Source organism: Nomascus leucogenys, chromosome 13 (genome assembly GCF_006542625.1).
Source record: "Nomascus leucogenys isolate Asia chromosome 13, Asia_NLE_v1, whole genome shotgun sequence".
In the NCBI taxonomy this organism is placed as follows: Eukaryota; Metazoa; Chordata; class Mammalia; order Primates; family Hylobatidae; genus Nomascus; species Nomascus leucogenys.
In genome coordinates, this window is record NC_044393.1 from 25,149,659 (window position 1) to 25,165,396 (window position 15,738).

Genomic DNA, 15,738 nt, shown 5'->3' on the forward strand with positions numbered 1-15,738 from the left:
GGCCTAACAGCCCTCCACTGTGACTTCTCTGAGCTCTCATACACCCCAGAGCAAGTTCATCTAGCTCTCTGATCTGGGGCAGCAGTGCTGTCATATCCATCCCCCCAGGAGCCAACGATGAGCTCCTGCTGCTTTGCCAAGACCAGTGCAAAATGTTACCTGCCCTGGGCCACTCTCTCTGACTCCCTGCCCTCAGATGCTCAGCCCCCTGGTCTGGCTCTGTCTCAGCTCTGGTACTTAAAACCTCTGGCTTTCTTCCTGGCTCCCCAGGACTTTTGCATCCTTGTGTGCCCAGTGCCCAGCTCTGGGTGATACCAATTATTATTTAGGTTGGTGCAAAAGTAACTGTGGTTTTTGCCATTACTTTTAAGAATCACAATGATTTTTGTTGTTGTTGTTGCTTTGAGACAAGGTCTTGCTCCATCACCCAGGCTGGTGTGCAGTGGCTCGAACTCAGCTCACTGCAACCTCCGCCTCCCAGGTTCAAGGAATTCTCCTGCCTCAGCCTCCTGAGTAGCTGGGATTACAGGCATGCACCACCACGCCCAGCTAATTTTTGTATTTTTAGTAGAGACAGGGTTTCACTATGTTGGCCAGGCTGGCCTCAAACTCCTGACCTCAAGTGGTCCACCCACCTTGGCCTCCCAAAGTGCTGGGATTACAGGTGTCAGCCACCTGTAATCTCCAATGATGTTTTTTGCAGACTAGAATAGCTTATTCTAAAATTCATAGGAAATCTCAAGGAACCTGAATAGCCAACACAACCCTGAAAAAGAAGAACAAAGCTGGTGGATTCACACTTCCTGATTTCAAAACGAACTCCAAAACTCTAGCATCAAAACAGTGTGGGACTGGCATAAAGACAAATATATAGACCAATAAAATAGAAGAGTCCAGAAACAAACCCTCATATATACAGTTAAATGATTTTAGACAGGGTACCAAGGCCATTCAATGGAGAAAAGACCAATCATCTTTCCAACAGATAGTGTAGGAAAATTGGATATCTGCATGCAAAAGAATGAAGTTAGATCCTTACCCAAGACCATATATAAAATTTAATTCAAATTGGATCCATGACCTAAATGAAAGACGTAAAACTATAAAACTCTTAGGAGAAAACACAGAACAAAACCTCCATGACAGTGGATTTGGCAGTGATTTCAAAGACAACCTATAGAATGGGAGAAAATAGTACATCTATCTGATAAGGGATTCATCTCCAGAATACATAGAGAAATCCTAAAATTCAATGACAAAAACCCAACCCAGTTCAAACACGGACAAAGGACTTGAATAGACATTTCTCCAAAGAAGATATACAGATGGACAACAGGCACATGAAAAGATGCTCAACATCACTCATCACTAGAAAAATGCAAATCAAAACCACAGTGAGAGACCACCTCATACCTACTAGTATGGCTACTAACAAAAAAGAAAAATCAGAAAATAACAAGTGTTGGTGAGGATGTGGAGAAACTAGAACCCTTGTGTACTGTTGGTGGGAATGTAAAATGTTGTGGAAAACAGTACAGCAGCTCCTAAAAAATTTAAAATAGCATTACCATACAATCCAGCAATTCCACTTCTGGGTGTATAACAAAAGGAATTGGAAGCAGGATTTCAAGAGATACTTGTACACCCATGTTCATCATAGCATGACTCACAATAGCTAAAACATGGAGGCAACCCAAGTGTCCATCAACGAATGGATGCATAAGTGAAATGTGGTGTAGACATACAATGGAGTACATTCAGCCTTAAAAAGGAAGGAAACTCTGACACATACTACAACATAGATGAACATTGAGGACATTATGCTAAGTGAAATATGCCAATCAAAAAAAGACAAATACTGTATTAATCCACTTCTTGTTTTTTTTAAGATGGTGTCTCGCTCCGTCACCCAGGCTGGATTGCAGTGGTACAATCTCAGCTCACTGCAACCTCAGTCTCCCGAGTTCAAGTGATTCTCCTGCCTCCACCTCCTGAGTAGCTGGGATTACAGGCGTGAGCCACCACACCGAGCTGAATCCACTTTTCTTTTATTTATTTATTTATTTATTTATTTATTTGAGGTGGAGTTTTGCTCTTGTTGCCCAGGCTGGAGTGCAATGGCATGATCTCAGCTCATCGCAAACTCCGCCTCCTGGGTTCAAGAGATTCTCCTGCCTCAGCCTTCCAAGTAGCTGGGATTACAGGCATGCGCCACCACGCCCAGCTAATTTTGTATTTTTAGTAGAGATGGGACTTCACCATGTTGGTCAGGCTGGTCTCAAACTCCCCACCTCAGGTGATCCGCCTGCCTCAGCCTCCCAAAGTGCTGAGATTACAGGCGTGAGCCACTGTGCCTGGCCTTTCTGAATCCACTTCTATAAAGTGCTTATAGTAGTCAAATTCATAGAGACAGAAAGTAGAATGGTGGTCGCCAGGAGCCAGGGGTAGGCAGGGAATGGGAATTACTGTTTAATGGGTACAGAGTTTCAGTTTTGCGAGACGAAAGTCATTCTGAAGATGGAGAGTGGTGATGGCTGCACAACAATATGAATGTACTTAATACCACTAACCTGCACATTTAAAATGGGTAAGATGGTATTTTATGTTATATGTGTTTTATCACTACAAAAATTTGGGGGGAAAGGGAGAATGAAAGGAGAAGAGAGAAAATAAAAAGAGACTGGAAAATACAGAGAGAGACCAAGAGTGAAGGAGACATAGAGATACAAGAAGAAAAGAACAGGCACACAGAGATGGGGAGAGTAAAGGGGAACTGAGGGGAGGAGAGGGTGAGAGGTAGAAGCAGACAGAGAGAGAGAGATGAAGAGAGGATGTGGGGAGAAAGAAAGTGACAAGCACCAAGAGAGACTGAGAAAGAGTGACAGAGAGAGAGAAAAAAAGAGAAGACAGAGGAAGGAAGAAAAGCAGAAAAGGAGGGAAGGAGGAAGGGAAGAAAGAAGAAAGGAAGGGAGGGAGAGAGGGAGGGAGGCAGGTAGGGAAAAGAAAGGGAGGGAGAGAAGGAGGGAAGAAAGAAGGAAAGGGGGAAGGGAGGGAAGGAAAGGGGGAAGGGTGGGAAGAAAGAAGGAAGGGAGGGAAGAAAGAAGAAAGGAAGGCAGGGAGGAAGAAAGAAGGAAGGGAGGAAGGGAGAGAAGAGAGGAAAGAAAGAAGGAAGGGGCAAAGTGAGGGAAGAAAAAAGAAAGGGAGGGAGGGAGGGAAGAAAGAAGGAAGGGAGGAAGGGAAGGAGGGAAGAAAGAAGAAACGGAGGGAGGGAAGAAAGAAGGAAGGTAGGAAGGGAGGGAAGAAAGAAGAAAGGAGGGAGGGAGGGAAGAAAGAAGAAAGGAGGAAGGGAGGGAAGAAAGAAGGAAGGAGGAAGGGAGGGAAGAAAGAAGGAGGGGAGGAAGGGAAGAGAGAAAGAAGGAAAGGAGGAAGGGAGGGGAGAAAGAAGAAGGGAGAAAGAAGGAAGGGAGGAAGGGAGGGGAGAAAGAAGAAAGGGAGGAGGGGAAGGGAGAAAGAAGGGAGGGAGGAAGGGAGGGGAGAAAGAAGGAAGGGAGGAAGGGAGGGGAGAAAGAAGGAAGTTGGAAAAAGACAAGAGGTGGAGGGAGGCTGCTCTGGGGAAGGGAGGGGCACGTACTACTGAACGAGGATCTTCACCAGGTTGATGTGGCCGCAGGTGGCTGCAGCATGGAGAGGTGTCCACAGCTCGTTGTCCTTGGCGTTCACATTGGCACCATGGGAGAGGAGCAGCTTCACAATTTCCTCAAAGTTGTCGATGCAGCACTGGGAGAGACACACAGGCAGAGTCAGCTCCAGGCAGGGCACTGGGCCCTGGCCCTGGTCAGGACACGCCAGGTTCCCCGCAAGAGGCCACGAGGAAGACTGTGGAAGGCCTAAGTCTGAATCCAGCTCCATGATGTTCACACTCTAATCATTGCCCTTGACCTTGAGCAAGCCACTTAACCTCTCTGGGCCTCAGTCTCCTTGTGAGTAAAAATGAAGTTAATAATATATAAGATAAAAATATACAGGTAAAAAACACTCTGTCAGCTATAAAGTGCTTTGCAAGTATCAGTGAAAAGGGACAAAATTTTGAATGAGGTTTTAAAACTTATTTTTTAATCCCAGAAGGCTTTCTCCAAAGAAAATTGTATGGAGAACTCTCACTTAGATGACCAGTAAATTCAAGCAGGATTGCTTGGGTTTAGGCAGGGGTGTGTGTGTTGGGAGGGTGTCCCCTTTCCTGGCAGTGGCCTCCAAAGTGGTTTCAAGATCATAGCTTGAAACCTCTAACCTAGGAACCTCTGACCAGGTAGCTCAGATCTTAGGGAAGCCTTCAAGTAACCAAGACTCCCCCTGAAATAATCCAGCTCCACGTGAGCGTTCTAGGGGTCCTGATAGTCCCTGTGAGGAGACAGCCATGGTTGTGTTCCTGCCTGTATGCTGCAGTGACTGCACGTGGGGCAGCCCCAGTAAGGGGGAAGGGCCAGCAGCCTGCAGCCTCCTAGAGAGAACACAGGCTCCAACACAGGTGGCCCCAGGCTCCAGGGACAGGGAGGAAAATATCCCAAAGAGACAGAGGGGTGTCAAGCTAGGCACCAGGATGGGAGAGGCCGAGAGAGAGGAGAAAGACAGGGAGCCACTTTACAGACTGCAGGATGAAACTCTTCCCTAGAGGTGACCTCTGCGAAAGCCAGCAGGGGACACAGCAGGGCTCACAGGCTCAGCCCTGCGCATCCAGATAAGGGCTTGGGGCTTGGTCCTCAGTGCAGTGGGAGACACTGAGTTACGCTAAGAAAGGGTGCATGATCAGACTTGCTTTTAAAAACAACTGCTCCTCTGATTGCACGTGGAGAACAGATGGTGTGTGTGCGCGTGCACGCCCACGCACATGTGTGCACGTTGAGAGGGGACAGTGAGGAGCCGTGTTGAAGCCACCCAGTTAAGAGATGATGGTGGCCTGGCCTCCAGAAACGACCACAGGGATAGAGAGAAGAGTCCAGATGCCAACAGAAGGAGCAGGAGCAGCTGTGGAAGCCCACGGCCCCAGGTGGGTGTGGGCGTGGGTGTAGGCGTGGGATGCGGCGGCACCACATCCCCACCCCTATCCCCAGGGAAGCCAGGGCTCAGCGCCAGGACATGTGGGAAACGAGCAGCCGTTTGCACAGATGGCGCCAGAGACCCAGGTTCTTTCTGCGCCAGCCGGTCTTTGCGGGGCGGGGGTGCGGGGGGACGGTGGCTAGGTCTGAGGACATCTCTCTGGACAGGCAGGGAAAGATGTGACCCCGTGGCGGGTAGGTAGGTGCTGCCTCAGGTGGGCGGGAGAACCACGCAGCAGCACGGCGCGGCCGGCAGAGGGCGCCAAAGGCAACGAAGGGAGGCTGCGGTGGAAGGTGAGCATCTCCAGGCCTTCACTGGGAGATGCCGCTGAGGAGCCCCTGGGGTCAGGGGCAGGAGGGCCAGAAATCCAACCCCTAGAGGCCGCAGGAAACATAGGGGGTGGAGTGGAAGCCTCTGGTTGAAGGGGGAGGGGACTGTGTGCCCAGATGGCAGAGTCTTGTGAGACAGATGTCCAGGGGCTGGACCAGTCTACACCTGGGAGACCCGGCCTGAGTAAGGGCTGCGTTAGGGGCTGGGTGCAGGGGCGCACATGGAGTGGGTGGTAACTGGTGGAGTGGGCGTGCCTCCTCCTTTGCAGTGGCCGAGGTGGGAAATGGCACCTGGCAGTCAACCGCCTCCTCCCGCCTCCTCCCACTTCCTCCCTTCCCAGCTTCAATCTATCACCAGGTATGAATTGCACATCTCCTAAATTGCTGTCCCCACCCTCTGCCCTGGATGAAGTTTCGTCATCTTTCCCTACCTCCCTGTCATTCCCCTTCCTAACACCCTCGACCAGAGAGAGCTTCTTCATTAATGTAATCATGTTGCTCTCCGTTTACAAACCTCTGAGGGCTCCCTGTTGCCAAGAGAAGAAAATCCACACTCCTTTGCCAGGCATGGGAAGCTCTTCTTAATGTGCCCCCATCTCCTTTGTTGCACTGGAGCAACAGTGACAATAACAGTGATAACAATAACAACAGCCCCGGCAACAACAGTAATAACATGTCACATCACATTGTCAATAACAATGTCTAATGCTTTTTGAGGACTTACAAGAGTCAAGCAGCTTGCTAAGCTTTGGCCATGCATTGCCTCATTTAATCTTCAAAACAAGCCTATGAGGATTGCTCTTTTTACAGATGGGGAAATGGCCCCTTTTATGGATGGGGAAACTGGCTCAAGGAGGCCTGGTGGTACAAGGTCACATGGAGTAGGAGATGAATTGAAATCCAAGCAGTCTGACTCCAAAGGCCCTGTTCTCAACCCTCTCAGTCTCACCACCTGCACCTCTCCCTGAGGCTCCCTGCTCTCTAATTGTGCCACACGGAACCCTCCAGACTCCAAACTTGAAATGCTGAGCCCCTTTCTCAAGGCTTTGCACATGCTATTCCCTTGGATTTGAATGTTCTGCCTTATTCTTTTCTAGCTGGCAAGCTCCTACTCATCCTTCAAGACCCAGCTCAGATATCCCTTCCTCTTAGAAGCCTTTCTCAGTTCCCCTTTGAGGCAAGTCATCGGTTCCCAGCTTTAAGCTGCCACTGAGCCCCTGCCGATCTCCATGCGAGGGCTGACCACACTGCACTACCTCTATTATTATTTATGTGCCTGTGGCCACAGCACACTCTGAACTCTGAGAGTAGGGACTCTGCCTAACTTACTTCTGGGGCCCTGTCCCTAGAAGGTACCTGGCATGGAGTGGGTACACAATAGGTATTTGTTGAAAAAATAAATGGAAGCCCACAGGCTGATGAGGGTGGATGTCTCCCTGAAAGGGAGGCAACATGGGGCCCAAGGCACATGTGGTGGTTGGGGTGGGGTGTGGGTTTCAGCTGGTCAGCCATGAGCTTCATGCAGCTAAACTCGGAGCCTGGCGAGTTCCCGCCTCCCTGACCATGCATCCCCAGGCGCCCAGGAACCCACAGGAGAAACTGGTCCTGAGAAAGCAATGTGACCAACAAGGAAGAAGTTGAGGCACTATGTGAGGTGGCGGGAACCCCAAGCTAAAAAAAAAAGGGCGCCACTTGAGAGTTAATTGCAGCAGGGATGGCAACTCGATGGGGGACCTGGGGCTCAGAGAATTGCGGCTGTGGTGTCCACAGAGCAGTGAAGACTGCCTTGTTTCAAATCCTGACTTCAACACTCAATCACTGCTTGACCTTGGACGAGGAGATTTCACCTCCCCAAGCTGCATGGTGTAATACGACAGCCACTGTTTCTTTAAATCCAGTAAAATTAAATAAAATTCAAAATCCATTTCCTCAGTCACATCAGCCACATTTCGAGTGCTGTAGATCCGCGTGTGGCTGGTGGCTATTGTACTGTGCACTGCAGAAACACAGAACATTTCCACCATCATTGTAGAAAGTTCTATTGAATAGGCTGCCTCAGTTTCCTGAGTCATAAAATAGGGATAATAATATTTCTTTTCTTTTCTTTTCTTTTCTTTTTGAGACAGAGTCTCACTCTGTCACCCAGGCTGGAGGGCAGTGGCATAATCTCGGCTCACTACAACCTCTGTCTCCCAGGTTCAAGCAAATCTCCCTACCTCAGCCTCCCTAGTAGCTGGGATTACAGACACTCACCACCAAATTCCAGCTAATTTTTGTATTTTTAGTAAAGACAGGGTTTTGCCATGTTGGCCAGGCTGGTCTTGAACTCCTGACCTCAGGTGATCCACCTGCCTTGGCCTCCCAAAGTGCTGGGATTACAGGCGTGAGCCACCACGCCTGGCCTGGGGATGATAATATTTCTGAAGTTTGTTGTAAGGATCAAAATGAAATATATAACTGAAGTAATTTGCAGGGAAGTGGTCACATGATACATTTTAATAATAATAACTTTTAATAGATAATAATAATATTTATCCAGTATCGAGTGCTGCTTGAAGGAGTTTTACATGTGTTCATTTAATCCTCACAACCACCCAATGAGATGGGTACTTGTTATTCCTCTTTTAGAGATGAGCAAACTGAGGCACAGAGAGCTTAAGTAACTTCCCCACAGTCACACAGCTAGTGGGTGACAGCTCCGGGCCACAAGTCTGACTCTCAGTCCTAACATCCTCACCTTTCTGGCACGCAGTAGGAGGTAGCCCACACATTTGATCCTCATGCCCATGGCTGGTGGGTGCTGCCCAGCCTTGGGAATTGGCATTTGGGTCTCCATTTCAGGGCAAGCTACAGCAGCCACCCACTCTCCGCTCCCTAGTGGAGTCCCAGGCCCTCTAGAGCTCATGGAGCTGGGAGTCTGGGAGTTTCCAAGGGCAGATGGAGTAGGGGTACTGAGGCAGCTGCCTGAGAGATGCCTGAGGCCCTGTGAGAGAGAAGCCAAGAGGACACACAGGGATCTGCCCCTGGGGCTTATGGGCAGGGCGTGGCCAGTCTCTGTCCATCCCACCCCTGCCCTTGTACAGAGGTGGAGAGGCCTCACCAGCCCAGGGTTCTGGTTGCCTGGCCTCTCACTCAAGTCCATCTGCTTAGAAACTCGGGCACAGGGAGGCTTTGGTGTGTTCATGCATTAATTCAGCATGCACATATTGAGCACCTACTGTATGCCAGCATGGGGAAAGATGCTAGGACACACTCATAAGCAAGAGGCATGGGCTGTGCCCTTGGGCAGCTCAGCGTCTGAGTAGGGGAGAAGTCAACATCAAGTGATGACATCAATGGCTAAAATGACTAATTAAAAAGGAAGAGGGCCTTCAGAAGACAAAGGGTATGTCTATCACAGCACAGCTCCCAGGCTCTTGCTATGGACGGCAGCTAATGGGTGAAAGCACCAAGTGCTGTGGGAGGTGTGGTGGGGAGGAGCAAATTGGATACAAGGATCTGAGAAGTTGGGTGGCTGGAGCCCAGACAGCCAGGAGGCTTAGAAGACTGGGCATGAGCCCAGCCTCGTGGGGCCTTGTGCACTGTGGCGTAGTTTGTTCTTCATCCCCCAGATTATGGGAAGACACCAGAGAACTCTGAGTAACACGAAGAGATTTTCGTCTTCAGCATCCCCATGGCTGCTGCGTGGACAGAGAATTATGGCAGAGCCAGACTGAATGCTGGGGACCAGTTACGAGGCTGTAGCGGCATCCACGTGAAAGGTGACAGCCAGAGAAGCCATCCCCAGCAGGGAGGGCTGGACCCATCTCTCTGCTTGGAAAGGACATGTCATGATAGCACATGGCTCAAGACCATAAATCAAGACCATGTGACCTTAGGCAGGTCACATAAGTCCCGCCAACTGCCTCTGTTGCCAGGGTGGATGGGATGTCCTGATAAGTGTGAATGTGCTTCGTACACAAGCTCCAAACACACTTGCTTCCATGGGCAGGAGGGATGCAGTGAACAAAGGCTCCCTGTCCTTAGAGCCTGCATGTGCAGGCGCGTCTGCGGGGGCACATGGGGCTCTGTGGGATGGCAGTAACAGACACGCGTGTCTCCAAAGTAGACAAGAGCCTTTCAGATGGGCCAGCTGCAGCTCCTCCTCCCTCCCTCATTCCCTCCTCCCTGTGGGTTCTGAGCAGGAAAGTGCCGAGAAACAGGGTACCTGTCCAGGTGAGGGGCAGGGAGCCCGGGAGCCCCAATGAGCCCGGCCTTACCTGGTGTAGGGCTGTGAGTCCGTCCTCATTGCACAAATCAGGGCTGACCTTATTCTTCAGGAAGTAGCGTACTGCAATAGGAGGGTACAGGAGTGAGCTTCCCATTGCATACTGGGTGTGCAGGCATGCAGGGGCCCAGGTAAGACCCACTCTCCCCCAGGCCTATGAAGAATGTAGTAACACCTCCCCATTTTACAGATGAGACAACTGAGGCCCAGAATTTCCAAAAGGTGGATGCCACTGCCTATCTTATTATGGATAACAATAACAAGAACTAACAATTATTCAGCACTTCCTGTATGCCAGGCACTGAGCTAAGCAATTTACATTTGTTGTTCAGAGGGTGCACATTCTAGTCATTGAAAGCATACACTCTGGAGGTTCAAATTTGGGCACCATTCTCATTGGCTGTGCAACCTTGGTCAAGACACTCCCTTCTCTGTGCCTTAGTTTTCTCATCTGCAAAATGGGGATGATGTTCATCCTCCTCACAGTGGCAGTGTGAGTGGTCATCGAGGTGAGCCATGCCAGGGGCTCAGCACAGTGGCCAGCATGTGGTTTGAACGTGAACTCCTGCTCTGGCAGCTGAGATGATTTTTATTAAAACTGTGGGTCCCCACAGCAGGTGATGGCTCACCTATGGGTGTCAAATGCCCCTTCTTTGGCCCTAGTGAGCCCTGGGGAAGGAGGGTAGCAGAGGTTTTAACCATCCCCAATCCCTAGAATTTTGTCTAGGGGCGTGTGTGTGTGTGTGTGTGTGTGTGTGTGTGTGTGTGTTTTCAGGGATTCTGGGTGGGCAGGGAGGCCAGAGTGAACAGCATTGACAGGCTGGAATCCTTCTTGCTTAGGATAAGCCCCCTCCCCTTATCACTGTGACCCTCCTCCCTCCTCCTCTGCCCCATTCAGGCCCTAATTCTCCCCTGAACCCAAGTGCAAAGGCAGAGAAGAGAGGAGCTCTCCTAGCAGCCCTGCAGGCCCCTTCTCAGGCTTGGCAACTGAGACCCCAGCTCTGGCTTTAGCAGGGTGATCTCAGGCCCTCCAGCTTTGCCTCTCCCCGTGGATGAGGAGTCCAGGGGGCCAGTGGAATGAGTCCACCCAAGCCCCTGGCTCCGCTTCCAGGCCACACCTCTACTGTCCCTGTCCAAATGGCTCCGAGCCTGCTTGCAGGGCCTCAACAGGATCTTCCCTGGATCCAGCTTCCCAAAGGTAGACTGCGCAGTTACTGGGCAAGCGGACCTCTAGGCCAGAGGGATGAACAGAGGGTGGCTGTTTGTGGGGCAAGTGGACGAACTTGAATACACAAGCTGGCTTGTGTGGGTGGCCCTCGTGCCATCGTGCTGATGAAGCCAGGCGTGGAGGCCCAGGCACTGCAGATAGGATACATAGGCTGGCCCTGAGCCCTCTGAGCCTCCTCCCACCCCCAGCCAAGTCTGGCTCCCTGTGAAACAGAAGCCAAAGTCCACACCCCCTAATCCCCACTGTGGACACTATCTCCACACTACGGTTCATGCCATAGGGCAGGGCTGAGGTGGTTTCCTCGTTGATTTCTGCTGTGGGGAAACAAATTAGAAGTGAGCTGGGCAGGGTGAAGAGAAGGCTATCCCTTCTGCAGGACAAAAAACCCAGTCAGCAACTTCAGGGGGTGCCAGGGGAAAAAGAAGCTGGTAGGCAAGGGAGGAGTCCTCAAGGGCTCAGGAGCAGTGGATGGGGTGGGGGTACAGCCCCTCAGCTCCATCCTCATGAGGCCCAGCTCCCAAACCACAGTCCCAGTTGCACCCTAGGCCTCCATGTGAAGCGAGGCCCTGCGTGAAGGGGAGATTGAGGTCACCACCCAGCAAGAGGTGGCATCTCCAGTAGACCTGCCCAGTATGCATAGCCAGTATGGGTTAAGCATGACAGGACCTTGTCCAGTAAGGTCAGATCCTTTGGCGCTGTCCTGACCAACATGGTGCCACTAGCTACATCTGGCTATTATGGCTGCCTAAACGAATTAACATTCAAAATTTAGTTTCTCAGGCATGCTGTATTCAGTTTCAAGTGGTTGGTGGCTACCATAATGGAAAGTGTAGACATAGACCATTTTCATCTTCCTGGAAAGTTCTATTGGACAGTGCTGCTTTGGGGCATTATAAATGAAAATTAGCTCTATCACAAATTGTTAAAATCCTTCCATGGCTCCCCACTGCTCTGGGAATAAAGTCCAAAACTCTTGCTATGGCATACAAGTTCTTGCATGATGTGAGCCCTGTCTGCAGGCCTCCAGCTTGCATAATTCTAGGGGGCACCATCCACATCATGGTTTATAAGACTGGCGTCTTCTGGAGCTGTCCAGTACACAACTTGCTCAGCTGTGCACAATCATCCTACCTGCTAACCTCTCCACTCTCATTTCTTAAACTCCAAACACTTTCCACAATAGTCTTTTGTCAGTTACAGAGTCACACCACTTCTTGTGGCCTCTGAGATTTTGCATAGTCTGTTCCCATTGCCTGGAAGACTCAATCATTCATCCATCCATCCACCAGCATTCATTCATCCATCCATCCACCAGCATCCATTCATCCATCCAACCACCATCATCCACGCATCTCCCTCTAACATTAACACACACACACACACACACACACCTTTGCCCCACTCCTCATCCTTTAGGTCTCAGCTCAAACTCCCCAGGCCCCTGTTATATATACCCATAGCTCCTATACATCTCATTTACAGCCTTGTCACAACTACAATTATATAACTAACTATGGGCTTTGAGTGTATCTGCCTATTGGACACTAAGCCCCACGAGGGCAGAACCATGACCTGGTACTTATGGCTCTATCCCTAAAGCCTGGTACACAGTGAGTCCTCAAGAACTCCTCTAGGACCTTGACCCAATTGGCAGCCCTCTAATTCAGTCCAAAGACAAAGCCTGTCCACCTCTGAGCAAAGCAGATCACCCTCAAGGGCTGACTCCGGAAGACTCATGTCTGTAGCAGGCAGTTCTCTGCTTGCAGGAGTCTCCTATAGACCCAGTGCCCGGTGTTAGCCTCAGGACCATGTAGGAGATTATGGCAAAGCCACTGATCACCAAGGCCCAACCTGCACACGGGTGAGTGGGGGTGCCCTGAGCATTACAGATGGCCTTTGGGAGAGAAGCAGTGGCCACTATGTCCCTGACTAGGATGGGTTTCTGGATGGTTCTGCTCACATTAGCTAGGGGTTCAAATTCCATGGGGTGGGTAGCAGAATAAGCTTCCTGTCCAGGAGATACTCTTTGAGGCAGAAAATAAGCATCAGCTGCCAAAAGCAGTGTTTGTGCACAGTAACTATTGGGGTGTTCTCCGTGCAGTGCAGGAATCCAAGTCATGTAATTACCCCGATGTTGGGCAGTTATTTTCAGCCCAAGAGGTGGGACAAATCATTCCCATCTCTAGGAAGCCCTTAGTACTCATGAGCCAAGGCTGCCTCAGCAGTGCTACTTCCAATGTACCTAGGAGCCCAAGGCCTGGCTCTGCACCTACTCACAGGAGCAAAGTCCTCGCCACCCAGTGCACAACCAGGCTCCCTGCCTCTAGAGTTCAGTAAGAAAATGATTATTATATTAATAATGTTTTCAGCCAGGCACGGTGGCTCATGCCTGTAATTCCAGCACTTTGGGATGCCAAGGCATGTGGATCACTTGGGATCAGGAGTTCAAGACCAGCCTGGCCAACATGGCGAAACCCTGTCTCTACTAAAAATACAAAAATTAGCTGGGCGTGGTGGCACACGCCTGTAATCCTAGCTACTCAGGAGGCTAAGGCAGGAGAATCACTTGAATTTAGGAGGCAGAGGTTGCAGTGAGCCGAGATTGCACCATTGCACTCCAGCCTGGGCGACGGAGCAAGACTCTGTCTCAAAAAATATATATAAATAAATAAAAATAATGTTTTCTTACTAAGCCTTTCATTTGCACCTCGGTCAATTCAGAACCACTTTATTTTATGAGTTCACATCTATAATTATTCCTCTTACGCAGAAGAAGAGACAGAGGGCCAGGAAGGTGTAGCTTAGTCACACGTGGCCAAATTAAGGAGCAGGGATTTGGCACCAGGCCTCTCTGATTTCAAAGCCCAGGCTGGTGGCCAGTGGACCATTCTACTCTGCCCTAAGGCCAGGAATGGGAACCAGCATTTCTGGATTTCTGCCATGTTGAGACCTGCGCTGACAGCTGATTTGGAGACAAGTGTAATGGGAAATAGATAGCAGTGACCTTTGCTTCTGGAACTGTCTATGTATCAGAGGCCCTGCAATCCCAGGCCAAGCCTCTTCTTGAAGACAGAAGAGTTCAAGGATCCACAAATGGGACAGAAGAAATGGTGTTGCCCTGCTGAGGGATTACCTCTTTCAGGGCCATTTAAAATGTAAACCTGCCTCCCCTGACTCCCTGCTTAAAACCTTCTAATGGCTTCATTTTGCTCTTTTCTTCTTCTTCCTCTTTTATTATTATTATTTTTTTAATATAGAGATGGGGGTCTCACTATATTGAACAGGCTGGTCTCAAATTCCTGGCCTCAAGCAATCCTTCCATCTCAGCCTCTCAAAGTGCTGGGATTTAAGGCATGAGCCACCACGCTCAGCTTTCTTTCTTCTTCTTCTTCTTCTTCTTCTTTTTTATTTTTTTGAGACAGAGTCTCGCTCTGTTGCCCAGGCTGTAGTGCAGTGGTGCGATCTCGGCTCTCCTGCCTCAGCCTCCCAAGTACCTGGAACTACAGGCACGTGCCACCACGCTCAGCTAATTTTTTGTATTTTTAGTAGAGATGGGGTTTCACCGTGTTAGCCAGGATAGTCTCAATCTCCTGACCTCGTGATCTGCCCGCCTCGGCCTCCCAAAGTCCTGGGATTACAGGTGTGAGCCACTGTGCCTGGCCACCGCCTTCTTTTTTTGAGAGACAGGGCCTCACTATGTTGCCCAGGCTGGTCTCAAACTCTTGCACTCAAGCAATCCTCCCACCTCAGCCTTCTGAGTAGTTGAGACTCCAGACGCACGCACAACCACGTCCAGCCCCTACAGTGCCCTTGGGATGAAGTTCAAAATCCTTCCATGACCTTCATTCGGATTGGCAAACTATGGCCTGTGGGCCAAATCTGGCAGGCAGCCTGTTTCTGTAAATAAAGTTTTATTGGAACACATCCACACTCATTCATTTACATATCACCTATGACTGCTTTCACCCTACAACAGCAGATTTGAGTAGGTACAACAGAGACTGTATGGCTCACGTGGCCTATGATATTTACTATCTGGCCCTTTGCAGAAAAGGTTTGCAGACCCCTGGTCTTCAAAGTCCTGTATGGTGTGGTTCCGCCTACAGAGCTACTGCCTTGCATAATTCCAAGGCAATATGCAAATACGCTTGCATAACAGTACCTTGCACTGTTCTCATCATAGTCTGTGTGAATAGAGTGCCCTGGAATTATGCAGTGTGCAGCCTGCTCAGCCATGCCCAGGGGTCCTGTCTCCCTACCTCTCCGGGCTCATCTCTTGCTCGCTGGAGCACCTGGAACAGTGGAGGAAGCTGGCTTGGGTCTAAGGTGTTGCCTGGAGCTCAGGGAGCACAAAGACGAGAAAGACATGCTTCTTCCCTTCGGCCAGGAGTGTCCACACCTTCTCTCAGTTGCCCACACTCAGGGCAGCTTCCTGCCCACAAAGCCCTAAGTCCTAGGCTCTGCCATCAGTTTATCAGAGTGACCCATTTATTCTCATGCATTTGCTTAGCTGCGGCTCTAGGCAAGTTATTCCCCTTCTCTGCTTCCACGTCCTCATCTGCAAAATGGGGATCACAACAGTGCTCCCTCATGGCATTGCTGTGGGGTTAGGGAAGACAAGGCCCTGGCTACTGTTAGCATTTATTTTAAAAATAAAACAAAAATCAACTAGTGAGCTCTTGCTTGTGTCCCGTCCTGTGCTGGGTGCTGGGAATACAACCATCAACATCTTGCACCTCTCAAGAGCTTTAGAGCTGGTGGTAAAAGATAGAGGCAGTCTCCCTCCAAGGAGCTCTGAGCATATGCTGGTTCACGGACCA

General features: G+C 50.0%; 1 protein-coding gene across 1 annotated transcript in view; it reads right to left on the reverse strand.

Moving 5' to 3' along the window:
* Window positions 1–15,738, reverse strand: part of PPP1R16B (protein phosphatase 1 regulatory subunit 16B) — a 117,735-nt gene that overhangs the window by 23,714 nt on the left and 78,283 nt on the right. The window contains exons 3-4 of the mRNA XM_030825432.1: window positions 9,683–9,753; window positions 3,632–3,777 (exon numbers count right to left, since the gene is read on the reverse strand). Coding sequence (XP_030681292.1) covers window positions 3,632–3,777; window positions 9,683–9,753 — 217 coding nt within the window. The remainder of the gene's footprint in view (window positions 1–3,631; window positions 3,778–9,682; window positions 9,754–15,738) is intronic.